Source organism: Lagopus muta, chromosome 4, assembly GCF_023343835.1.
Source record: "Lagopus muta isolate bLagMut1 chromosome 4, bLagMut1 primary, whole genome shotgun sequence".
NCBI classification, from domain to species: Eukaryota; Metazoa; Chordata; class Aves; order Galliformes; family Phasianidae; genus Lagopus; species Lagopus muta.
This window is the reverse complement of record NC_064436.1, coordinates 25,982,016-26,006,316: the sequence shown is the minus strand read 5'-3', so window position 1 is coordinate 26,006,316 and position 24,301 is coordinate 25,982,016. Positions and strand designations below refer to the sequence as shown.

General features: G+C 40.2%; 2 protein-coding genes across 4 annotated transcripts in view; both read right to left on the bottom strand.

The window, feature by feature from the left end:
• RASGEF1B (RasGEF domain family member 1B) overlaps window positions 1-8,195 on the bottom strand; it is a 117,159-nt gene extending 108,964 nt beyond the window's left edge. Inside the window, exon 1 of the mRNA XM_048942158.1 lies at window positions 8,091-8,195. The gene's annotated coding sequence lies outside the window, so the exon portion shown is untranslated. The remainder of the gene's footprint in view (window positions 1-8,090) is intronic.
• Window positions 8,196-17,399: 9,204 nt separating this feature from the next.
• BMP3 (bone morphogenetic protein 3) overlaps window positions 17,400-24,301 on the bottom strand; it is a 32,722-nt gene continuing 25,820 nt past the window's right edge. For 2 of the 3 annotated variants that reach the window (XM_048942914.1, XM_048942912.1), the window contains exon 3: window positions 17,400-20,494. In XM_048942914.1, the coding sequence (XP_048798871.1) occupies window positions 20,303-20,494 (192 nt within the window). In that variant the 3' untranslated portion in view covers window positions 17,400-20,302. The remainder of the gene's footprint in view (window positions 20,495-24,301) is intronic. The other variant, XM_048942913.1, reaches the window with a different exon arrangement.

Below are 24,301 nucleotides of genomic sequence, written 5' to 3'. Positions count from 1 at the left end.
CAAGCAGCCCTAGCATAGCTACAACATTTGATCCATTTTTCCTTGTGAAGTGGAAGTTTTATTTGTTTTCCATACAACAGGTACAATGGGTTATCAGAAAAGTAAAAACACAAATGGATTTGGATGCCATCAGTGGCAAGGAAGGAACAGCATACTAGCACTAACACAACATTTTATTTGCACAGAACAAATGAGCTGCCTAGATGCCCAGCGCATCTCTTGTACAATCAAGACAGAAGAGACTGCTTTGCACAAACTATTTAAGAGAGTTTAAGTACTCTAGACAATAAGTGGCATGCACCTGCTCTAATCAGCTTAGTCTTGCCCCCAGCCCACTCCCATCTACCTCATTTCCTGGACATTCCCCACTACATCCTTTTATTTCCAAATCAATCACTGCCTCACTAACAAACTATAGGGATTTAAGAATCCTCTCATTCAATGAAAGAGGGATTTTCTCATTTAATATCTGAGTTGGCTTTATGCTGCCTTGCCCCTGGCTAGGATGAAAGGAGTACAAAAGGAGGTGCTCTAGAGGTTTGATGCCTTCCTCAGCTCAGCTGTGCGAGGAACACCACCTGCTGTGGAGTGAGCCAGTCAGTCAAATTTCATGTTCAACACTTCATGTCATGAATAACAGCTATCCCAGGGGGACTGTCTGAGGCCTTGGATGTTGCACGCTGTTTTAAGATATAATTCAAGGACATTAAATAATTTAAGTAGGGTCTTGTCTGATGATAAGTACTTTTTTCCTCATTAGACAGTTCTACATTCTTCACCAGCTGCACAAATCAGCTGTTTTGAAACCATCATAAATTTTGATGACTGACCCTTTGAAATCATTCCCAGCACAAGTTGCAAGCCCAACATAGTCTGCGAAAGCCTTGGCTTCTCCTAGAATAACTTTATATCCTGCCACGCTCAAAACATGACATTAAATCATGTTTGCAGTATAGTCTGTTGCAGTCTGCTGATATACTAAGCTGAATTGTGTCTCCATAGGCACAAATTCTTGTGTACATCTTACACTAGACCCAAAGTTAAACAATCTGATAAATTTAGGTGGTCTCCAAAGAAATTTGAGATAAAAATAGAGAGCAACACAATACAGAAAATATTTTGTTTTGGATGTTTTGACAGTAGTCTTTGATTCCAGTTATGTCTCCCCAAAAGAAGATTCCACATTTTAACATTCACAGGTTGAATCCCATTCCATTTAGGCAACACACCTGCAAAAATTTGGCATCCATGGCACTACAAATGACCTTATTCTAGCAAGCTACAAAAATTGCTTCTTGCCATGTATTTTTGCTAAACGTGAGTCAAACTGAAAGTGTCCCTAACTTGACAACCATACCTTATTTCATTATGGAATGCGCACTTAGAAGCAACAAAGGTGTACTGAGCTCTGTACACAAAAATCCATTACAATTCAGTTAACGGTACCCTTTTTTCTGTTGGACACTTATTTTTCTTACATGCAAAGCTACTCAGGAGGTTCCCTCTGCTTTGTACTGTTTTTGTAATATGCAGGAAGGCACCAAAAGGAATTAAGAACCGCAGAAATACATTCTGACACATCATACTTGGAATGAGAACAGGTTGCCTCATTTGAAGTGCTGATATTACATTCAATCAAGAGAACACATCAAGAATAATTGTTGTGTAGGAGAAGAGACTGTTATGCTTCCTTGGTTACAAGTTACTTATTTGCCAAAAATTAAGTAAATAGAAAAAAATAATTAAAACTATTTTTTGTACTGTAGAAATATCACATGACAATCACAGAAAAATGCTAAGCCTATAATAAGCTTAATATAGAGTTTCAGACACAAATGCAATACCTCCTATTGTCTCTCTTTTTCAAAGGAGATTAAGATCCTAGAACAAGAGAAAAATAATAGCAAACAAGCCAGAAATTTTATGAGAAGTAAAATAAAAAGCCTGAATTAAGAAAAACAGGTTTTTTTTTCTCCCCACTTGTGCTCTTATGTCCTCATACCACTATAACTGCATTTTATGGAAGCTAAGTATGACATAAAACAGGATAAATAAATAATGGCTACAATAAAACCAAACTGCTTCTCAGCTTACCATGCAGTTATGCAGTACCTGCAGCACTTCTACAAAATGAAGCAGTATTAACAGGTCCATGGGGGGAAAAAAAATTTCTAGGAAACTGTAAAAGAATAAATTAGGGACAGGATGCAATCTTAAAACCCAGCCAACTACACCAGAAAAAAAAACAAAGTACATGTATAAACATAACATTGATCTAAATTATGCCTCTCCTTCAACAAGCAGGATACCTGCCAGGAAGCTTTGCAGTGATTCCTGTCTATGGCTGACACTTTTCTCTGATTAAAATCTGAGCACGATTCATTATGAAGAACAACTAGTTGTAGTACAAGATCTACCTCAGATCACTCTGCTCAGAATTTCAGGGTGGTCTGGGGCAGCATGTTTCCTTCCCAACTGAGAAAGCATTGGCAGAAACACTGTTGCCCAAATGTTGCACCAGGGAAGGTTCAGGTTGGGTATTAGGGAACTTCTACTTTCAAAAACAGGAGAGGTACATTGGCACAGGCTGCCAGGGAGGTCACCGTTCTTGGAGGTGCTTGAGAACCATAGAGATGTGGCACTAAGGGACATGGGGGAGATAGCTTGGGGCTAACTCTGTGATCTTAGAGGTCTTTTCCAGCCTTTATGGTTCTAAGGACTGACTGGTTAGCACTATGCTTATGCTGTGGCATCTTACAGCAGCTGTGGAAGCTGTGACACGTAAAAGCAATGCTTCATTAAAAGCACAGTGAGCAGGATTACTGTTATCCTGCGATCATAAATTTGGCCAAAAAAATCAAAAGTAACTTTTTTTTTTGCTGGTGACATTGAATAGCATAATAAAACACACCTGAAGCACAAGAGAAAGAAAGGAAATGAAACAATTTCTTTATCACCTACTGAGGAGATGCAGAAGATGCAATGATTGGAGCTTAGACCTGCCTTTGCAGACAGACCCTCTCCCACACAGCAGCAGAGCAGCAGTGGAAAGGGTGAGCCTGGCAGGGGCTGTGACAGATGCCAGACCTCAGCCTGGGAGGTCTGTGGGTCCTCTGGGAGGGAAGGGAAGCAATTTCTTGACAAGTAGATGGACACTTTCCAAAGGAGTATCTGCACTAGGGATTTGTGTTGCGTGCCTCAAAGTTTGTGCCAGTGACAGCAGTGGGTATTATTAGCTTCCTGCATAAGTAGTGTTACAACAGCTTGGGTGAAGAAACCTTTTCCCAGAAAGTGACAAAACCACAGAACACTGAGTTGGGAAGTTCTGGGCTCCCCAGTACAAAAAAAGACAGGGATCTCTTGGAAAGAGTCCAGCGGAGGGCCACAAAGATGGTGAAGGGCCTGGAGCATCTCCCCTATGAGGAAAGGCTGAGTGAACTGGGTCTGTTCAGCCTTGAGAAAAGGAGACTGAGAGGGGACCTGATCCAGGTCTATAAATATCTAAGGTGTGGAGGGCAGAATGGCGAGGCCGGACTCTTTTCAGTGGTGAGTGGAGACAGGACAAGGGGAAACGGCCAGAAACTGGAGCATAGGAAGTTCCGCACAAACATGCACAAGAACTTCTTTACAGTGAGGTGACGGAGCACTGGAACAGGCTGCCCAGGGAGATGGTGGAGTCTCCTTCTCTGGAGACATTCAAGACCTGCCTGGATGCCTACCTGTGCTACCTGGTGTAGGGAACCTGCTTTGGCAGGGGGGTTGGACTCGATGATCTCTGGAGGTCCCTTCCAACCCCTACAATTCTGTGATTCTGTGACATTAAAGACATTGATACAGATGCTGTGCTAAGCTGTGTGCCAATACAAAGCTAGAACACAGTGCTAACAAGTGGAGTATTGACTGCTAACCTGGAGAGAAACCTGAGTTCTTTAAGAGCTTCTGGGATGCTTTCTTCTAGAACTTAAGTTTAGAAGATCTCAGGTTTTGCAACTAAATCTGTATTTTCTTCTTAGTTACTTATCAGCCTAACTTCTAACTGCAGATTTATATGTAGATAAATATCTATATTTACATAAGGTACTTCCTACCCTATTAGCATAGCTACAGCCACTGTGCTGTGTACACAAGGCAGTATTTTGCCATATGCTATCAGAATTTTGGAAACAGTTTGTGAAAGATGAATGTGCTTTAAGCACAAATGGGAAGCCGAGTAAACTACTTAATATTCTGTAGTGGTCCCATGATGAGCAGCTGGCATTCCCAAGTAATGGTTTAATTCCACTTTATTTCATGTGTTTTATTGCAGCACCTGCGGTGTGAACAGATTGGGGCCCCATGCAAATGCAAAGTAAATCACAGTCCCTGTCCTAGAGAAAAGACAACATAAAAGAACTGGCATACGTGGTGACAAGACCAATAAAAGCTGACTCTGGTGGAAGACCAAGGGCATGAAGTAATGAAACTAGTTGTGTTGGCAACTAGCTGGCAACTTCCTGAATAGCCATTGATCTGTGAAAGCAGAGGCCAAGTAGAGAAGTCTTTCCTGGAAATAGTCAGAGTTAAGGCCTTATCTTTTATACTATCACCCATATGGGGAGTAGTAAGAAAAAATAAAAAGCAGACCTTTCTATACCCTCCAAAGAAAGATGGCCTTTGGAAATACAGCATTTCTCCAGCAGACCTACAGACAGGGATTGTTCCCTAACTTCCAGAATATGATTCAGTCTGCTTTTCTGATGCAGGAGAACAGCAGAGAGGTGTTCACTGCCTTAATGTCTTCTTCCATATATCACTTCCCATCAGTGATATACATCCCATAATGAATAAGAAAAATAAAACAAGTGGAAAATATGCTCCTCATAAAGCATAATTTCTTTCTTTTGTTGGCAGAAAAAAAAGACAATACATGGAGCCAAGACATCTGACTCAGATCAGTGACCCTTTCAGCAATATACTGATACATAGAAAGCTAGTTTTATGACATTAATCTAGATTGTTGTAGACAGGTGCCTATGTCAGATGACTGCCATCCCTTCCTGCTTGTTTGGTTGGTATCAAGTGTGGATTCATCTAACAAGAAAGATTCTTGCAGAGCAAAATAAGGCACACTAGAAACATATTCAAGTGTCTGCTTCCATACATAATAAAACTCCTCTAGATCAGAGGGAAAGGCAGATGGAACTAGATGAGCACTGAAAAAAGTAGGCATGCACAGGGGAAGCAAAACTTCTACTCTCCTTCAGTAAGTCTGTCCACTGTCTATCCCAGAGACCACAGACTCACGAAGGCTGGAAAAGACCTCTAAGATCAAAGTCCAACTGCAGCTCATCCCCACCAAATCCACTAACCTCAGTGCCTTATCTCCACATTTCTTGAATGCCTCAGTGGATGGTGATGCCACCACCTCTTGTGGCTTCCAAAAGGACCACAAAACAAAAAAGAATAGAATGATTCCAGCACCAGATTTTAAGGCGGAGAACGGTAATATATAATAAGGAGAACATAGTATATACTCTTATTTCTGTTTCATTTCTTCCTCTCCTGCAACAGAAAGGGGATCCCTTTCTCTACATTACATTAGTTCTGACAGAAGAAATGAAATACACAGTGAGAGCACAGGATAATAGGTCCTAGTCAGATGAAAGATGTAATGAATAGGCATGAAAATCTTATCCCACAAACACTGCACCATTTGTCACCCCGTGCTAGTTTAGAGATCCATTTTCTACATGTCTACTTTCAGAATTTAGTTTTTATATTAATAGTCTTTTATGGAACAAGCCTTCATGTAACAATGTCCACACGTCCAATATCACAAGTATTGCTCTAATGCCAAATAGAGGTGAAAAAGACATTTAGTTTCTGGGCAAAATGGTACATTTGAGAGCCTGTCTGTGTGACCTTTGCCCTGGAGCATAACAAGGTCCCTGATTTCAGCATATCCAGCAAGGGTCTGCAGCCCATTTCATCTACTCCTGCCCATCTGGCTTATCTCTTCTTCTCACCCACCACATAAGACACAATCCTAGCTTTCTTTTTTTTGACCAAGATGACTCGCTTCCCCTTTTTTTTTTTGAGGCCAGAAATGCAGCATTTGTTTCAGAACCCCAGAAGCAGAAGACTGTTTTCTGATTCTATTCCAAGATTGTGTGAGAAGGTTGATGGAAAAAAATGGGAAAGAGAGAGAAGGCATTTTTTAAAAAAATCTATTAAAAAAAATAGAAGTTTTAAGTAGCATCATCATTCTGCCCTGAATGCCCTTGGACATACAGATGCTGGGTGTATCAGCAGGCTCCAAGCGCCCTGCCGATAGCCATCACTACCTTCCCCTCTTCTAGAGGTTCAGCAGCCTCTGTTCACATGTGAGTAACCCTGCCAAAGACATTTTTACCCATGGAATTCATGGAAATCAGCCCTGTTCTCTGCTATACAGTAGATGTTCCTCTAAATTAGCTTGCATTCAGCATCACAACTTTGTGTTGTTAAAGTCCCAAGTCTCATGTACGGAATCCCCTTCTGAGGAAACAGTTTCATCTCACCACTAACAAGACGTCATGTCTCCCATCTCTGGGTTTCCCTGTCAGTCTTTCCTTCAAAACCTCTTTTATTCCTTTTAAAATAGGCAGCATTATAAACTTCTAATTTCCCATTTGAGCTTTCCAGATTTTATATTTTAAATGTCAGCAGTGAGACTGTGTGCGTTTCCAAATCTTGTTCATATAGCCTTCAATATTCTGAGATGCTTTTGCAAGGCCACCCTCAACAAGAAGCATGTGAGTGAAACTGTAATTTATATTTACTAACTCTTATCAAAAGATCACATCTCCTGAAACTGAGGTGGTATTCCATAAAAAATAGAAAAATAAAAAATGTTTTACAATTTAGATTCCTCCAGCCCATAGTTGTTTCCCTCAACACACTTAGGTTCTGAGAAACATTCAATTTCAACCGTTTTGGTCATGATTTGGAGATATTTGTTGTGAATAAATCCTATAGGACAGCAGCTCTGAAGATATATGAGACAAGCCTAAGTTATTAGTCAGAGTCATTTCTCTATCCTCAATTTTTTTTTAGCTATATCTAAATATACTAACAGCCTTTCCCATTTTTAGTTCCCCAAAACTCTACTCTTGTCCATTCACTTCAGAATCATAGAATCAGGTAGATCAGAGAAGACCGCTAAAATCACAATTTACACATTATGCAATATATAGATTTGCATCTCTTTCAGGATTTTTCTCCATAAATTTATCAGTTCACTTGGAAAACTCCTAGGATGAGCTGTCTTCATTCAAAATGGGGAAAAATACCAGCCATAAGCAATCCCTCATCATACTTGCTTACAGCTGAACAGATGTAAATTTGTAAAATGCTCTACAAACCCTGGAGAGCTAAGATGTAAAGCATGCTTTTCTGACTGACTTAATTATATATTATTAAGTTTGTCACACACTCAGCTCCTGTCCCTTTCCAAAACACATGGCAGCTGTTAATTAAGAAAATGCAACAGCATCAGCTATGTCCAGCACAGCCAAAATAGCAGTTAATGTGATGAGGGAGATCTGGAATTTTGTTCCTAACACATGCACAACGTCCTTTTTGCTTCTTCTCAGTGAAAAGGATATTACAGTTACATGTGCTCATATGTAATGGCCACCTAATTCCCTCATTTAGCAAGGGCTAACTGTGTAGAGGCTTTGAGTTTAAAACCCAAAGGCTTTTTCCTTTTTATTTCAGTCTTGCTTAAGAAATCAGTAAGATCTTACATACAGAAGTTGACAGCCCTCAGCAATGTTTTACTTCACAAAATACTGTAGCATCCCTACTGTGATACAGTATTAAAAAGTATAAGTTTCAGATTTGAAAGAGTTAATCATGTTAACCCCCTTCTTTTTTTTTAAATTATAATAACTTGAGTAATGACATAAAGTACATCAGCATTTCAGTCATACAGAGATATGCAAAATACAAATCTCCTCGGTACAGAAATTAGATCAATACAATAGGAAAGGTGCTACAACAAAGACACGATGATAGAAGGACTAGCATGATAGAAAGGTGCTATAAAGGAAAGGAAGATAATTACTCACCCATATCAGAAGGTGCTGGTTTTACAGGGGAAAACTTCACTAAGGAGGGACCTCCAGGAAGAGATCTTTCCTTGAAGGCAGTCAGCCCTTAAATGGGAGTCTAAGAGAGGTGCAGCCAGACTCCATCCCTTCCTATCACACAGCTGAATTGCCTTCACCTGTGCTCCCAGGGTTAACCAGGTGCTCAATCAGTGGTTCAGGCTGTGACTCAACACTTACCATATGCTCAGTCAGGTGACACTGGGTTTATAAACAAAGGTCTTTTATCTGGGAACTAACTGAAGATATCAATATTATCAAACCACAGCAAAATAGCCCATACTGCTGGAAATAGAAAGCAAACTGTAATCAAGCCCTGGTACTTTAAGATGCTGAGCACGGGTTCAGTGTCTGCCCACGTGAGATGAATATGGCATCATCAGAATTTTAAACATCAGGGAATTAATGTAAGGAATCCACAGAGAAACCTCTGCAATGCTGAACTGCTGACATTTAATCACAAAACAAATACTTGGCTAATCGTGTGCAAAATGTCAATGGGAGCTTTGTGATCTGTGATGCGCTGAGTGTGGCTGAGAGATGATGGGATGGAAGAGATGTACTACAGTTCCCTAAAGGGCTGTTTCAGCAGAACGCTGGGCACCTTGAAGAGCTGGCCAGCACCTGAGTGTAGGGCAGTTGTCATGTTTATTTTGGTGGAGTTTAGCAACAAAGCTCTGTAGGTTGGTAAGTCAAGCAAGCAGAGGGAAAAAGGAAACTTTCAGTCACCAACCTCCAATTTACCCAAGGGAACAACTAACTCATGCTCTAGTTCACAGCTGCACACAACTCTGTTCTCATTTCCCAGACACTGCTACAGAAAAAGGAGGGGAATCTCTGATGAGAAACTTTCAATGCATCTCAGGTCTGTTTTCCTCAGAACGTATATTTCTTCCACATTTTTGCTCACAGTTGTAAAAAAAATATCACATGACATCTTCATCAAAACAGCCTTCTATGAAACCAAACTGAGAAAGCTGAACAAAGCTTCATCACCAACTGGTTCTCATTTAGTGTCCTTCTCCTTGCAAGTATCCACAGGGGTATGACCTATTGCAAGGTACCAGCTTTAGCAGAGGGTTTTGATTCAATGATCTCTTGAAATCTCTTTCCACCCTTGCAATTCTGTGAGTGCTCTGAGGAGCAATAGTGGTGGTAAAGCTTTCTGGTTATGTTTCCTATGATTGTTTGAATGACTAAAGTCAACTGTTCTGAATTCTTTCTCCAAAGGGTTGGTGAGGCATTGGCATAGGCTGCCCTCATAGGCAGTAGAGTCACTGTCCCTGGAGGCATTCAAGAACCATGGAGATGTGGCACTGTGGGACATGTTTAGTGGGCATGGTGGGGATGGTCTGACAGTCGGACTAGAATATCTTAGAGGTCTTTCCAACTTTAGCAATTCTGCAAATTTATGGCTTGTGCTTCATTCTTCCATTTTATGTTGCTCACTGGCCTTAACCATCTTCTCTCATCTAACAAGTGAGCACATTTTCATGGTCAAAGTGTTCTTTACTCTCATATTAATTTTTGCATATGCCAGAACTGGCCTTGTGTATTAATTTCTCTAAAGGTTATCTGTTCATATAACTGTTCTATTGGAAAGTCCAGATTGCTGATTAGGTGGAAGCTTTAACCTAACAGTTAGCTTGTCAACTTTCTACTTACAGAAGACAAAGAAACAGAGCTACTTTGATTCTGAATAAGTTAATCAAACAAAGATTTCATCTTGAAGATTATAATGGCCCATTTCTGCTATAACTAAAGAAGTTATGTGCTGGAGGATAGGATTTTAAGAAACTGTTTAGAAAATTACCAGTCTCTATATTTAGGTTGCTCCACTGTGCAAGCAGTTTTTGATCCTACATATATACACAAGGCAACTCCCCTTCTAGGCAGACACAATTAACATGGAAGTCGCTCTATGAATAATGTTGCAGGTATCTGTGGATATGCTAAATGGACATACAGGGTATTTACAATTCTAGAACAGAAACAAGGATGCTGTGCAGATGAAATGCAGTTTTAAAACATAGAGCAGCATTCCTTGACATAAAGTAATTCTTGCATGAGAGGAATACCTTGAGCAGCAGTGCCCTCTCCAGCCCACTTCCACAATACTAACACATGACACATCTGTTCGTTAAGCAAACAAAATCAACTCCTTCAGCCTTTCCATGTGGGATTTTCAAACCAGAACTTTCATAGTTTATGTGGACTGGATAAACAACGTGGTTGATCTTTCCTCAAGGGGAGGTTTCCAAAACTAGAGACAGTACTGCAGGTGAATTACTATACTAGAAGAACTGAGAAGAAACATGATTCTGTCCTACAAGGCACAATTGTATTTAGACAGCTCTGCATGGGTTTTTGCTTTCTAATGTCTAAGAGCACAAAAGTGTTGACTCATTTAAGCAGAGAATAAATGCTTCAGAAAGCATGCATTGTCCTAAAAATTTTTTAAATTTACTTAGGCTGCTTTGTCGTGCACAGGCTGTGGTGACTGGCTTAGAAAATATTGCCCAACATGGATTTTTCCTTCTACAGAAACACCAGAAAACCTTACCAGTCTGAATCAAACCAAAAAATGATGCCATGGGGTAACTTTCATACACGCATTAGGAATTCAGAGTGACTGTTTTTGCTATTCTTAGATGCATTCCTTAACATGGTTCTGTTTCTTGTTATGCCTGATTTACAAGGAGCTCACAGCATCTCAAAAATAATATTACCACTAACTAGGGAGAAGTAGGAACTTGGAAGACAGAGATTTAGATTGTGCCTTGCTGCTGTAGGGTTCACATTTTGAACCAGAGCAGACTTGGTGGTATTAAATATAATATTCTTCCTTGCAAGTAAATAGAAAATGAGGGAGAAAAATATCCTTGCAATACTGAGTGATTACAGAAAACAACAACAAACCACTGTTTATTTCATTGTAAACTTCATACCAGTCTTATTTTAGGCTTTTTTGTCCTCTGAAGAAGGCCTTTCCAACATGTTGTATCGACATCTTGCAATACCACACAAACAGTGATACAGATTAAGCATAGAATGTTTGCCACAATCGAAAAACACAGTTGAAAAAGTCTGGTAAGAAGCAGACAATTTCCCCTCCTCTATAGGTGAAGTATGTACTGCATTGATTGGAAACACATTTGATGTTACTCTTCTTGGGGTCCCTAGAATCTAAATTGACCTAAATTTTCTATGTTTTTATATTAGTGCTAACAAATGGTTTCTGACAACGTAATTTATAGAGTGAGTGGCTTTCTTACTGGGATTGGGAACACGTTTTAGTGGGCATGGTGGCAATGGGCTGATGGACTTGGTAATCTTAGAGAACTTTTCCAACCTCAGTGATTTTATGACTAGAATACACCAGCATCTGGCACAATAACCTGCAGAAAGATGCAGATGTATGTATCTATAGATGCATATATTTTAGACCTGAGCAGGCATGAAATTTCTGCTTTTCTTAGTTTTGCTTTGTCTTTCAGCTACTGTTTAGCAAATGGGGGATAAATGAACAGTGCCTTCAGCTTCACCCCATTTGAGAAGTAGCACAACTGAAGGGTAGTAAGCTTCTCAAAGAAGTGTTTTACAAACATCCATGTCCTGTATCTTGCAGAATGAGGCCTTGAGAACATAGATCAGTGCTCTGATATGGATGTGACAGCTTAATGTCAAGTTTTGTAGTAGTGTTGTAGGAACTTTCCTACCCATGTTTCTGCTCTACGGAATCAGAAAATTATGTCTGAACATTATGAAAAACTGGGATTAAGTTTTTCCAACTTCAGCCTTCTTCTAGGTTTAAACTTTTTTTCAGTTAACCACACCCAGAAACGTCATAAGATCAGATTGGATATTAAAAAAAAATCCTCTGGAAGAGCAAAGTCACCATCCCTGGAGAGTGTTCAAGAACTGTGGAGATGAGATATACTGACATACATGGTCAATGGGCATGGTGGGGGCGAGTTGGGATTGGACTGGATGATCTTAGAGGTCTTTTGCAACTTTTATGATTCTGTGATAAATGAATAATAGAGGCTGAGAACGTAACAGCGTAAGTGAAAGCTACCAGAAGAAAGGTCAATTCCAAAGTAAATCGCACAACTCTAAAAACTTGACTTATACATAAGAAAATACTTTTGGCTATACTGAGTAGTGCAGTGGCAACAGCTGAACTCCAAATCTGGCTGTGAGCAGTTTAATACGAGATTCAAAGAGATTATATAATTTATATAAGACCTTAAACTGTAACCTAGGCACATGTCATATGATTCTATTGCTAATAGTTGCTAATATTCTATTGCTTCTACTTCAAGAATATCCAGTATTGCAATAAAACAAACATTGCTAATCACAGTAAACCAGTTCTCAAATACAACTACATCCTTGCTACCTTCAGGCCAGTACCAAATTACTCTGCTCACATAGATCTGTCAGTAAACCTGCTCACACAAAGACTCTGAGGATGACAATTCTCCACCCATGCAACAAGACATCTTCCAGCAATTATCCCGCTTTAGGAAGAAGCGAGTTGTTTTCTTTTTTCAAGACAATAATCTTAGAAAAGAAGCCTAGTAATGAATCCTTGAATGAAGTCCAGAAAACAGTCACTTCAGCAATCCTGATGTTTGCTACTATTTTCATTCGATAAGAAGAACTTTATGCTCAAGTGTAAGAAGTTGAGAAGTGAGCAGCAGTGACTCATGGTTTCATTGCAAGGGGCTCTCCCAGACAGGTTGGTTCTCACTTGCACCTCTTTGGCAACAGTACTGTAGATGTTTTCAATTAGGTGGAAAACAAAGCCCCCAGAGAGCATGCTTTTAGCCTGATAAAAGTCTCCCTTGAGTATCAACTTTTTGTTTTCCTGCATCAGGAAAATAGTTGAGACAGCTGCTATACACAGGTGGTACTCCATATGCTGTGCTTTTATGAGTGGCTTGAGGCTCCAAGCCTCTGAACAATTAATTTTACCACTACAGCTTTGACCTATCAACACTTTTTATCGCTGCAAGAACTCCTTATCAAATCCTCATGTGCAGGTGCAACATAAACACCTTGGGGAGAATATAGGATCTGTAGCAGGTACAGTTTGCTTGGGAGCAAACTATAGAAGAAAAAGGGGCTATAGAAATAGAAGCAGCAGACAAGAAAAAAACAACCTGGTCTAAAGGAATATAATAAATTACCCCTACTGCCTTCCCTGTGTTCAAGAACCTGCTGTAGCAGGAGGGGTGGACTAGAAGATCTCCAGAGGTCCATTCCAACCCTTGGGATTCTGCAAAAATGGAAAGAGGCAGGTGATATGAGCTTGCATATCAACAAGACAGTTTAGCAAACACCATCACATTTTGGATACAGAGGAAAAAAGTACATTTACAAAATAATCAAAACATCAATGATTTTCATTTCCATGTTACAGCCATGAGCCTCATATGTCCTCAATTGCTGATGCATTTGTCCTCAATTTGTTGATGCAAGGAAGCTGTTTCAAGTCTTACATTTCTTTCAATGAGAACTGGCCAAAGTCTCTAGACCCAGATGTAGCTTTGAACTCCAGAGGTGGTACGAAGAATATAAAAAGCCACCAGCCTGTCCTGGACTATGAAGGCATCATTTAAACACAACAGGAAAAAAACAAGCAACACAGCAAGAGACATTCATGTTTTCCTTGTCACAAGCAACTGTTGTAAGCAGTGCTAACAAAAAAAGCAGCACATTTTAAATGTTCATAAACTCATTATGAAGTCTTTGCATCCATGTCCATCTCATGACTGCAGCATCCAATTCTGCCGAGCTTTCTGCCTGCTGCCCAACAGAAGGATTTCCTATTTCATCACCAGAGGGCACCCTTTGCCACACTACTGATGAAGTTACGCTGCACTTCTTAAAGCTAGATAACGTTCAATTAAAAGAATTCGAGAAGTTCATCATTGTTGAAGAACTGCTGACTATGAAAATATCTGTACTGGCCTTGACAAGGGAACGAGATAAGGGCACCTTTGCACGGTGGATTCCTCTTCCTCGAGGCTCACTGATAACTGAGTAATCCGGAAGAATGTAGCTGAATTGCTGAGACTAATAATATTTGTTTAACAACTTGCATGCAAACTACTGGCAGTCATCATGGCACTAGTTACCTGGGTTACTTATTGATCAGAATTATTAAGTAATGGGAAAAGGAGGAAAAGTAATCACAGTGCACCAAACTTCTGAATTTATGCACAAAGGATGGGGGGGGAGACGTTTTAGCAGCGAGTGAGTAAAATTCTTGTTTTGAATGAGACAAAACAGCCAGCTTGACACACAGGGAACCTCAGTGATTTCATGCAGACTGGATTCAGTCAAAGCTGTGATTAGCAAAGCGTGACTATGTTTCAGGTACAATCCTCTCTCCATTATTTTTACTCAGATATTGGGACAGTGTGAGGAAATATTGCCTTCCTTGCTCCAAAGTTGGTCCTCGCTTTTTAAGACTAAGTTTACACCTTCATCTTGGGAAGGAAATGATCTGGGATTGATCTGTGTGTCCTTCAGCAGTGCCAATGGCATCCACAGGTTACTGAGGATGTCATAGGTTTCATTTGCAATGAAGAGCATCTGAGCTCCCTTCTCTCCCCACACTACTCATCTCTGAACAGACAGCTGTGGTTCCCAAGGACATAGTGATGGAGCAGGGAGAAGAATTTCTATCTTTATTTGACAAAGTCAGAGCTGAAGTCTTGAGATTTAAGCCCCCTGGTGATTTCTGAATTCCCTCTGTCAAGCTGCTCATAGGTTTGAGCATAAACAACTCTGACAGTTCAATGATTTGACTTGAGATAATAGAAAATGTGGGAAAAGAGAGAAAATTTAAGCCAGTCCCTTCAACTTCATAAACTCATCCTCTCTTCCCATTTTTCACAAGGTGGCACAACAATGGCCCCTTGTGTCTCTGACTTCTCTAGCTCATTTATTTTTCTTCCTGGCATGGATGGGAGCATTAGTGATCGAGCTCATACTTCATGAACTGGGGCTAAACCACGAGTTACAGATGCACACAGCTGAATATGTCTGCAATGGAGCATGGTTTAATCTCTCACTGCTGAAGTGACCACATGCTCGTGCTCCTATCAATTGTTTCAATGACTGTAGTGCTTTTTAAGTTTGGGAGATCTTTTGAGGTGAAAGGTGAAGGGAAATGGATTTGCACCGCATTGCAATCAACATATTTTGTGCGTGGTAAAGTTTTAAGAAGAGAGGGGAGGCACTACTAAAGATGCAGTGTGAGCAAAAGAAGAGAATTCCTCCCAGAGGTGAAAAGCAAAGGGGAGATTTTGCACAGAGCAGACATGATGGGGTGAAATTAATGATAAAAATTTCACGTTGTGGAAAGCTTAAAAAAAAGTGATTTAAAATTAGATCCAGCTCTCTGCTCACTATCACATTTCAAATTCCCTTGGAAATCCGGATAACCTGGGGCTCAATAAAAGGCTCGTTTATGAGAATGGGATTCTCTGATCTGTGTTGCAATAAAGGAACCTCAAAGTGAAATATGATGCTGAAAAGAGGAAAACGTCTTTTCATAAAGACCTCATGAAAATTCCACATGGCAAGGAAAAAAGTGATATTTTGTGCTTCATACATCAAAGTTCTAGTTCTCTGCATCCTTTGAAACACACTTGTCTCCTTCTCGCAAGATCAAAAAACTTTATGGGAAAAGATTGTGCCTCTTGAAAGTAAGCAGATAAAAAGTGCAAGCTTTGCTCAAAAGGAGAATGTTGGAGTTTTTAAATGGAAAATTTGAGCAAAAACTGAAGTTCAGAGACAAATACTAATCCTTAAGGCTCTGAGCATCTCTGTATGCGCAGATGTGGGTTGTGACTTCTGGTACACTAGGACTTAGGGCTGGATGGGACAGAGCTCCTGAAATAAGGTGAATACACAGAAGTCAATGATAAGCTGTGGCTGACATCACATAGACAACATCTCACTGATGCACAGCAGCTGAGAAGTGGCAAATGTAACTTTAAAGCTTATCTGAGGTAGTTTTCAGAGCCACAACCACTACCTTTACTGAGCTGCAGGCCAGCAGTATCAAAAGTCAAAATGAATAAAATTAGCAGGCCACGAGTAAGAGGCATAGCTACTTAATAATCTAGTTAGCTCCTAGGGAAGTAAATCACAAAATCACAGCATGGCTTGGGATGGAAGGGACCTTGAGGCGTACCAGGCCCCAAACCCCTGCCATGCGCCGGGTTGCCCCCCACCAGCTCAGGTTGCCCTTGGGCACCTCCAGGGATGGGATGTGTATAGCTTCTCTGGGTAGCCTGCATCATGGTCTCACCACTATCGGAGTAAAGAATTGTTTCTAATCTAAACCCTCCCCCATTCAGCTTAAAAACATTAACCCTTGTCCTATCACTACATGAACTTGTAAAAAAGTCAATTTCCAGGCAGATTGCTTGACATACTGCCCTACTAAAGAAAAACCAGGAAAAAGAGCATAGATCCACCCCGAAGACCCAAGAAAAGCCCCCAGCAGTGTATGATTACATCTCTTTAGTGCCAAAAGCTCATGTTAGTGTTGTTTGTGAGCAGATTCCCATAGCCAAAAGAAAGAGCAACAGGAATGTGCCAGCACTTACCTTGAGCTATGTCCTCCATGGAACATGGCCAACACAGGACAGCCAACACTATCCCTCACCCACCACTCTTGCTCAGCCAGACCAGGAGGAAGCCAGGGATGGATCTAGCTAGGACCTCCTAAGAACAGCATCTTTGGAGGCTTCCATTTCCTCCCTTGCTTTGCAGCACTGTGCTATGTGCAGTAATGCTAAAGCAATTACTTTTCTTCTTAGTTTTAATAGAAAAAGCCTGGGTTTTGTCCACCAAGAAAGCAACTAAGCTGGCCTTACTCTTGTGATAAACTGCAAGGTGTCAACACAGTTTATGCACTACTTTTTTAAGCTAGAAGAGACCACAAATACTTGGTAAAGACAATGTACAGAAACGCACAAACATCTCTGGGCCTTGGATCAGATCCATAAGACCCAGTGACCTCTGCAGCTTATTGCTGTTGTACTAGCTAACCTTTAACTAAGTCCACAGTACTTACTCCCCAGCCACTGTGTACTTTGCACTATAAACACAATCTCTGTTTGGACAGCTTCCAAATGAGCACCTGAGATGGATGCACATCTGAACACAGAAATGAAAACTTCAAAATTCTTGGAAAGACCTGAATACAAGAGAACAAACGAGTTATCATGTAAAAAGTGATTTTATTTTATATTTTATGAGGAGTTCATAGTGAAAGTTTCCTGTTACTGAAAGGAAACAAATACAAATTAGGCAAGCTTATACATCAGTAGTGAAACGTGTCTTTCACAGTGCTGCTGTGATCTGTCCTTGCGAACCTGACCATGGTCTATGCCTTTTTGTCTTTGCAACAACAGTGACAACAATATTGTTTAGAGAGCATTAAGAGGAAAATTGGAAAAGAACAAGATGGCCACAGATATAAAATAAATTAAAAGTATCTGTAAAAGTTTTTTTCCATATACAAAATAATTTTTTTTTTTTTTTTTTGCTACTTTTCTTTAATTGACATTGTCTGTACAAACATTTGCTTTTAAAAAGAAACCATTTACAAAGGCTGTTTTTACAAGGAGGAATAGGTCTCTCAACAAAAAGTCCAAACTTTTGCAAACTCCCACGCATCCCCTCCGAGATGAACATCCAAAGCTTTTGGACCAGTCCTGCACCAGAGGAGAGCGATTCATGACCCCATGGGTATGTGGCACCTCACAAAATGTGCTCTGCCTCTGCATAAAAGTAAAGCCATAAAAATAATGCACAGGCATTAGATGCTATATAATTAGATGGGAAGCAGAGCCATTCATCAATTTACAGTATTTAAAAAAACAGAATATGTGGCAAAAGCCCCTCATGCTGATTTAAGACTAGAATGGTGATTAATAACATTGGTTGGATTTTTTTTTTTAAAGTCCTTACTCATACAACGTTATATACAGAAATCATTGTTCATGTGATTAGCATCTTACAGATTCTAATAATGGCTTTATTTAGAAAGCTGCATGTAAAAAACACAGATACAAAAACAAGTCCTGTACATAAATCGTCTCACACACAGAGTTAATGCTCAGCCTAGAGCTGGAAGAGGCAGATCAGATTTTACTTCGAGGTTGCACCTGTTCTGCATTCCACAATTATTGACAAAGAGTGGGTGTATCCCAGAGACAGCCAAGCAGAACATCTTCGTGCTCCTTTTCAGGTGATGCTGTTAAAGCCTTAGATTACTAACATACAGCAATTGGGTCTAATAGCTGTGCTAGTTACTCTTGCTTAATTTCAGCCAACAAGAAGGTCTCAGGCTGCATTACTGGGATATTCTCCTCAAGCAGGATAATGGAAGGGCTCTGAGCCTGGCTTGCAGCTGGGACTAATCTTTGCTGTTACTTTTTTTCTTTTTTTTTTTTTTTTTTTTGTTTTGTCCTGTTTTGAAGTAAAACTGCCATCAGCTTCCACTGAGACCTTGCACAGTAAAAAATGATTGCTGAAAGGATCCTGGGTTATATGATCCATGTCCACACCTCTCACACCCATGCACATGACTCAGATTGGTAAACACGATAGCACCAGTGACCAAACACAAGAATCAATCATCAAGTGTTTAAATTACCTTCACATAGCTATGAAGCTGCAAGGAGGCATTCACATGGGAAAGCTGATCAACTTCAAAACACGGAAGAACCACTGACTCCAAAATAGAGAACTGAACTCTCCTGACCGTGGAAAATTAATTCATTCCCTATGAACAATTTCCCTTTAAGCACACTACAGTCAGTTATGTAGATAGTTTACCCAAAAGATAAATGTTTACTCTTTGCACAAACTAAAACATGGTTCTTGCCAGCCAGAAGTGCTTTAAGAAGCTTCACTCCCTATGGAGAACATTACTGAAAACTTGAAGCTTGAAGCGTTCCTCTGACATCCACTCAAAAATGGAACCAATTTCTGCAGAGTTGCCTATGATTCATTAGACACTTCTTTCCCTGCTTTTAGTTTCTCACATTATTTTTTCCCCATCAAAAGCATGTTTTGTATTTTTGTTGTGCAAAACTTGCTGGTAAGAAACCTTAAATTTAAGAATCTATGACAGCACAGGTACAACACATTTCCAGAGCAGAATCAATGAGAAAAAGAAAAGCTGCTATTTGATTAATGCAACATCAAAACTCACCAACCAGAGCTAATTCTGGTAAAATAACTGTCATTAGGGTATACAGATAAGAGTTACGAACCAAATAATTTCATGTTAGGAATTAACTACCATAACTTACTCATAGATTATTTGCAGATATGCTCTAGAATATCTCTTATGAACACGTCAATAAATGCGACACTTTCATACCCTTCACCTGCTGAGTTTCTGCAGTGGCATGAAAGAGAAGTCTTTCTGAGATACCACAATTTCCCATGCAGCAGAGATACGTTTTGCCTTCTTCACCCAGGGGCAGTGACATCTTGTAAGCTGAGTTATGAAGAACATATTATTGAAAATGAATGCATGCATGCAGTCAGAGACATGTCATACCAAGGAAACAGATATCTGAGTTGTGTTGTCTATGGCTGTTGGAATGTCAGATTTGTTTAGTTTAGTTTTTTCTTTTTTCTTTTTTTTTTTCTTGCTGCATTACTCAGTAAACTATGATGGAAAGCTTAGGTTTAAAATGAATAAAAGTAGATTTCTAATCTGCCTTCCCATCAGATACCAGAAAAACGGAGATAAAATTTAACAGTTCCTGTTTCCAAAATCATGTATAAAAATAGATTAGTGTGTCCTTCTGACAGTCCCCAAAATTTCGAAGTCTTCTGTAAATTTCTGTTTCATCTCAGTTTCAACAGCAACAGTCAATCCTCATTGCCATGACTTAACGCCTCGATCAAATTTAAAGATGAATGAAGTTCATGTTCCCATCCCTTGGAATTGCAATTCAGAATCCACTCCATTTTCATCTTTCTTTGTTTGGATTTACTTCTTCCCCTCCCCTCCCCCCCGAAGGAAACGCCTTGGCAGTGCAAACAAAAAGTAGAAATCATGAAAAGAACACCAATGAACAGTGAGTGATCACCTCAGTGCTTCTAAAGGGTCTTCTGAGACGTTATCTGCATGCACAGGATTCTACTGTCATGTTGGGATACACCTTGAGAACCACATTCTTATTTTCATCAAAGAATAAGATGCTGAGAGAGGACATTTTGTCAGGAACGCAGCACGGCTCAGGAATTCCAGGCACAACACCGACAGCTCTCACTATGCTCTGGATGGTGGCATGGTTAGATGGCTTCAAGGCCTGCAAGAGCAAGATAAAGCAGAAAATAGAACTGCATAAATGTTAAATACATACGCTCTAGAATAAAATTTGTTTCCTGAAGAAAGGACCTGTGGATGATTGGTTGCAGAGTCCAGTGCGCGCAACCATCTCCAGTTGTCACCATAGGTGGGAATGCAATTCCGGTGCAGTTCTGCTGCCACTGGATGTCACTGCTGCTCCACTGCCTTCAGCTGGAGCATCCCACTGGGGACATGCTTTCCCAGGAGAATGCCCAGGCAGCACACCTTACACCAAGGTGCATCTACGGGTCAAGGCAATCTCTTCTGCTGTGAATTTAGTTTCAAGTGGGCTGCAATTTTGTCATAAAACTTGAACAGCTAGGAGTGAGGCAATCAACATGCTAGCAGCACTATTCATTGGGGGAGCAAAATAAATATAACTTTTGTGCTGGGAAATTAGTGTGAGTGCATCAAGAAAAGCAGAAGTGGATAGAACGTATACAGTGGACAGTACAGAAATATTGTACGTCACGATGCTAATTGCTCCAGTTTTCTGTCTTCCAAGGCGGGGTTGTTCTGCTCATCCTTCTAAGCCAGATCACTGATATACATAAATCTGTAATATATATCAGCAACACTGCTGAATAACTGAGCCCCCAAAGCCCACGTCAGTTGTACCTCATCTTACAGTAACATTTTGCTACAAAAGACAAAGCTTCCTGGATTGATACTCATGTAAATTGGAAAACATTGTTGGTTAATATACATGAAAAGTGATTCTGACTACTGGGTTAACTACCTTTGTTTAAAAAAAAAAACAAATGAAAAATTACACATACAAAAAAAAAAAAACGGAATTTGAATATATTCATAAAATGAGAAGTCAATGTATTCTGAAAAGCAAAAAATGAGTACGTTAAATTTTACCTCCTGAGCACAATCAATTCCAAGTATCTGTAGTAACAACACGTGAGCATGAAACATACTTGAGACAGTTTTTAGCCAAGGAGTTTTGTTTCTGTAGGAGTGAAATGATAACGATGCACTTGAGAGCTCATCTTATACACGTGCCTAGGAATCCCCTGGTTAAAAAATATGCTCAGTCAGATGTCACTGAGAAATACATGCAACAAGATCAGCTGGGCCACATTTTTAGTTTTGCTGGGATAAGAGATGATTTGCCTTGGTATCAGCATTGAGGGTCAGATATCTGCCTGCTTCAGCCTCAAGTCCTGATGACCTTGTATGCAAGAAATATGGCTGTAGATATCCCAGCATGGTTACAAAGACATTACTCTCAACCTAGCCAGTAGATCCCACAAAAGGCATTTTTATTCATTTGTTGTCTTTTAATTCAAGAATACCAATATTCCTTAGCAGTAAAAGGAATTTTTAAAGTGTCTTTGGCCAGTACACAGCTCAAATTTTTGTATGAGTTCTTTTTGAAAAAAGATGTGAAAGCAGCCAGGCTCGCTCCTTTAGTCAAATCCAGAGCAGCATTCTACACAAAATCATTGGGAACCACATGAACACCCTAGGTGTGCTGATCAAATGCAAAGAAATAAAATATCTAAATGAGTTTGAGATATTTCCAATTGTTAATGGTACTGAAATTAAAATCAAGTTTCAGTAAATGCCACGTTAAGGATTCATCAGAAACCATTCATTTCAGATAAGGAATCTATACCATCAAAAATGCTTTGGTTTCCTAAAAAGTGCACATTTTGGTTTTCCTTCTGGCTTTCCACTGGACAAGTCTGAAATTACCAAGGATAATTATAGGGTTCTGAGGAGGAGCCTGATAGTTCCCTGGCTCATGGCACTACGCCCCTTGGTAATGGCTGAGGTTTTGATGCAGATTATCAAACAATTCAACTCTGTGGGTGGAGTTTTAAACTCTTTCAATCTAGTCTTTTCAGGCTTGGCCCAAATACACGTTATATTCCAAGGCATTCTTCAGAGCAAGCGTGGTTCTTTTACATATAGAACTGATTTCAAGAATTGCCTAGGCAGACTCAGATATCAGCCTGGATGCATTCAGACACAGTATGATAAGAGAGGTAAGCAAGAAGTCTCTATCTGATACAGGTGTACCTTACATACAGAACATCCCCTGTGCTGACTTCACATCTGCCACGCACACTGCTCTTAGAATGCACTCCTGAAGATAACCAGCTCTGGCACAACTCTCTTGCTGTCAGCAGGGAATATAACAGTAACTGCAGGAAAACCCAAAGACAAGTGCTTTTGGGAGAAGTGAAATCCCCCTCTGAGCACTGAGGCATCACATCCTACACCTGGAGAGGTGGCTGGGTCACTGCCTCCATGCTCTGTCCAGAACATGCTAATGAAAAGCAGAAAAGATTTTCTTGTAGGAGGTGAGGCCAAGAAGAGTAGTGGGAGGGAACAGCACTGAGTGGACTGCAAGCTGCCAAATCTGTGAATGAGCCCAGCTGTGGCCAGGGCTGCACCTGCTGAGCTGTGTGCATCCTTGGGAGACTTGCTGCCCTGTTGAGTTTCATTAGAGATATATTAGGAGCGGGGCAAATGATGTCAGTTATGGGCTTTCATTCCTGACTTGGGAGAAGGTCTGCCTGGCTGCATGCTCTACAGTGCTCTGTAAGCCCAACACACACGAGTATAACAGCAGTCAAAACAGCTAATTGAAATCAGGGGAAAGGTAGGGCCAGAAAACTAGGAGGTGGTGAAGGAGGGAGGGGGACGAGGCACATCTGTTCCTAATTACCCAACAGGTTGTCAGCTTTAGGAGCTCGCCCTCAGCAAGGGAACATTATATACCCAGAGGCACAGATTAGTTTGTTATTGCCTGATGGTTAAGGTATCATTTTGCAAACACAGGCTTATGTGTAGCACCAGATATTATATGGCTCAGATATATATGGCTCAAGAATAACACATGGTTCCAGAAGACACTTGCTTTACCTTTATGTAGAACTCAGCTTTTCATTCTCCTTGCAAACAAGGTTATTTTGTTTGATGTGGACAGAATGAACAATCTGAATCTCAGTATGGACAGATATCTTCCCATTGCTTGCAAGGTACTAGGCTCACCATAAGGTCTCAGTTCCCTGCTCTCCCAACAAGCTATCTCTTTGCAGTATATGGCAGCAAGCATTCATCTTCACATCATCTATGTAACTATAGTGCTCTAAAATTCTGTATTCCTCACCCACCAAGTATAGGCTATTATTTGCACAAAAATGATTTTGTTTTGATCAAGCATGCATGTGTGATGTACTGTTTTCTCCTAACTGGAATAACATTCTTATGGTTGGAATGAAGTTTTTATAACAAAACCTGCAATAGGAAATGCTAACCCACTTTTAAGTAGAAGGTCACAGTGGGTATTTGAATCATTTGTCTGCCCTTAAAGCTAGAATGAAAGAAATCGGGCCCACTGCTTTTAAAATTTTTAACCTGTTTGGTGTGTGGTGCACGTTTCCCATCAGCAATAAAGGCATAATGTAATTCATGCAAAGGTAATGACTTTATCCCTTGCTATTCCCTTTCATTTTTTTTTCCCTTTGATCCAAAACTATAAATCCTGACTGAGGGAGTCAGGCACATCACCTCCTTCCAAAAGAGATTCATCCCTTCTTCAGCTTGCTTTCCTTGGGATCCATATCCTTTGGTACAGTTCTTCACCTGCCATTTTCAAAAGGTGACTCTCTTGAGTCCTTTAGCCTCAATATGGCAGTAATGCCTCCTGAGATGCACATCTTCCTAGTGGGTGCTCTACCAACTGACCCTACTGTGGGTCTTGCAGCAAAGACTTCTTCATGGCATGACTACTACCACCTAATAA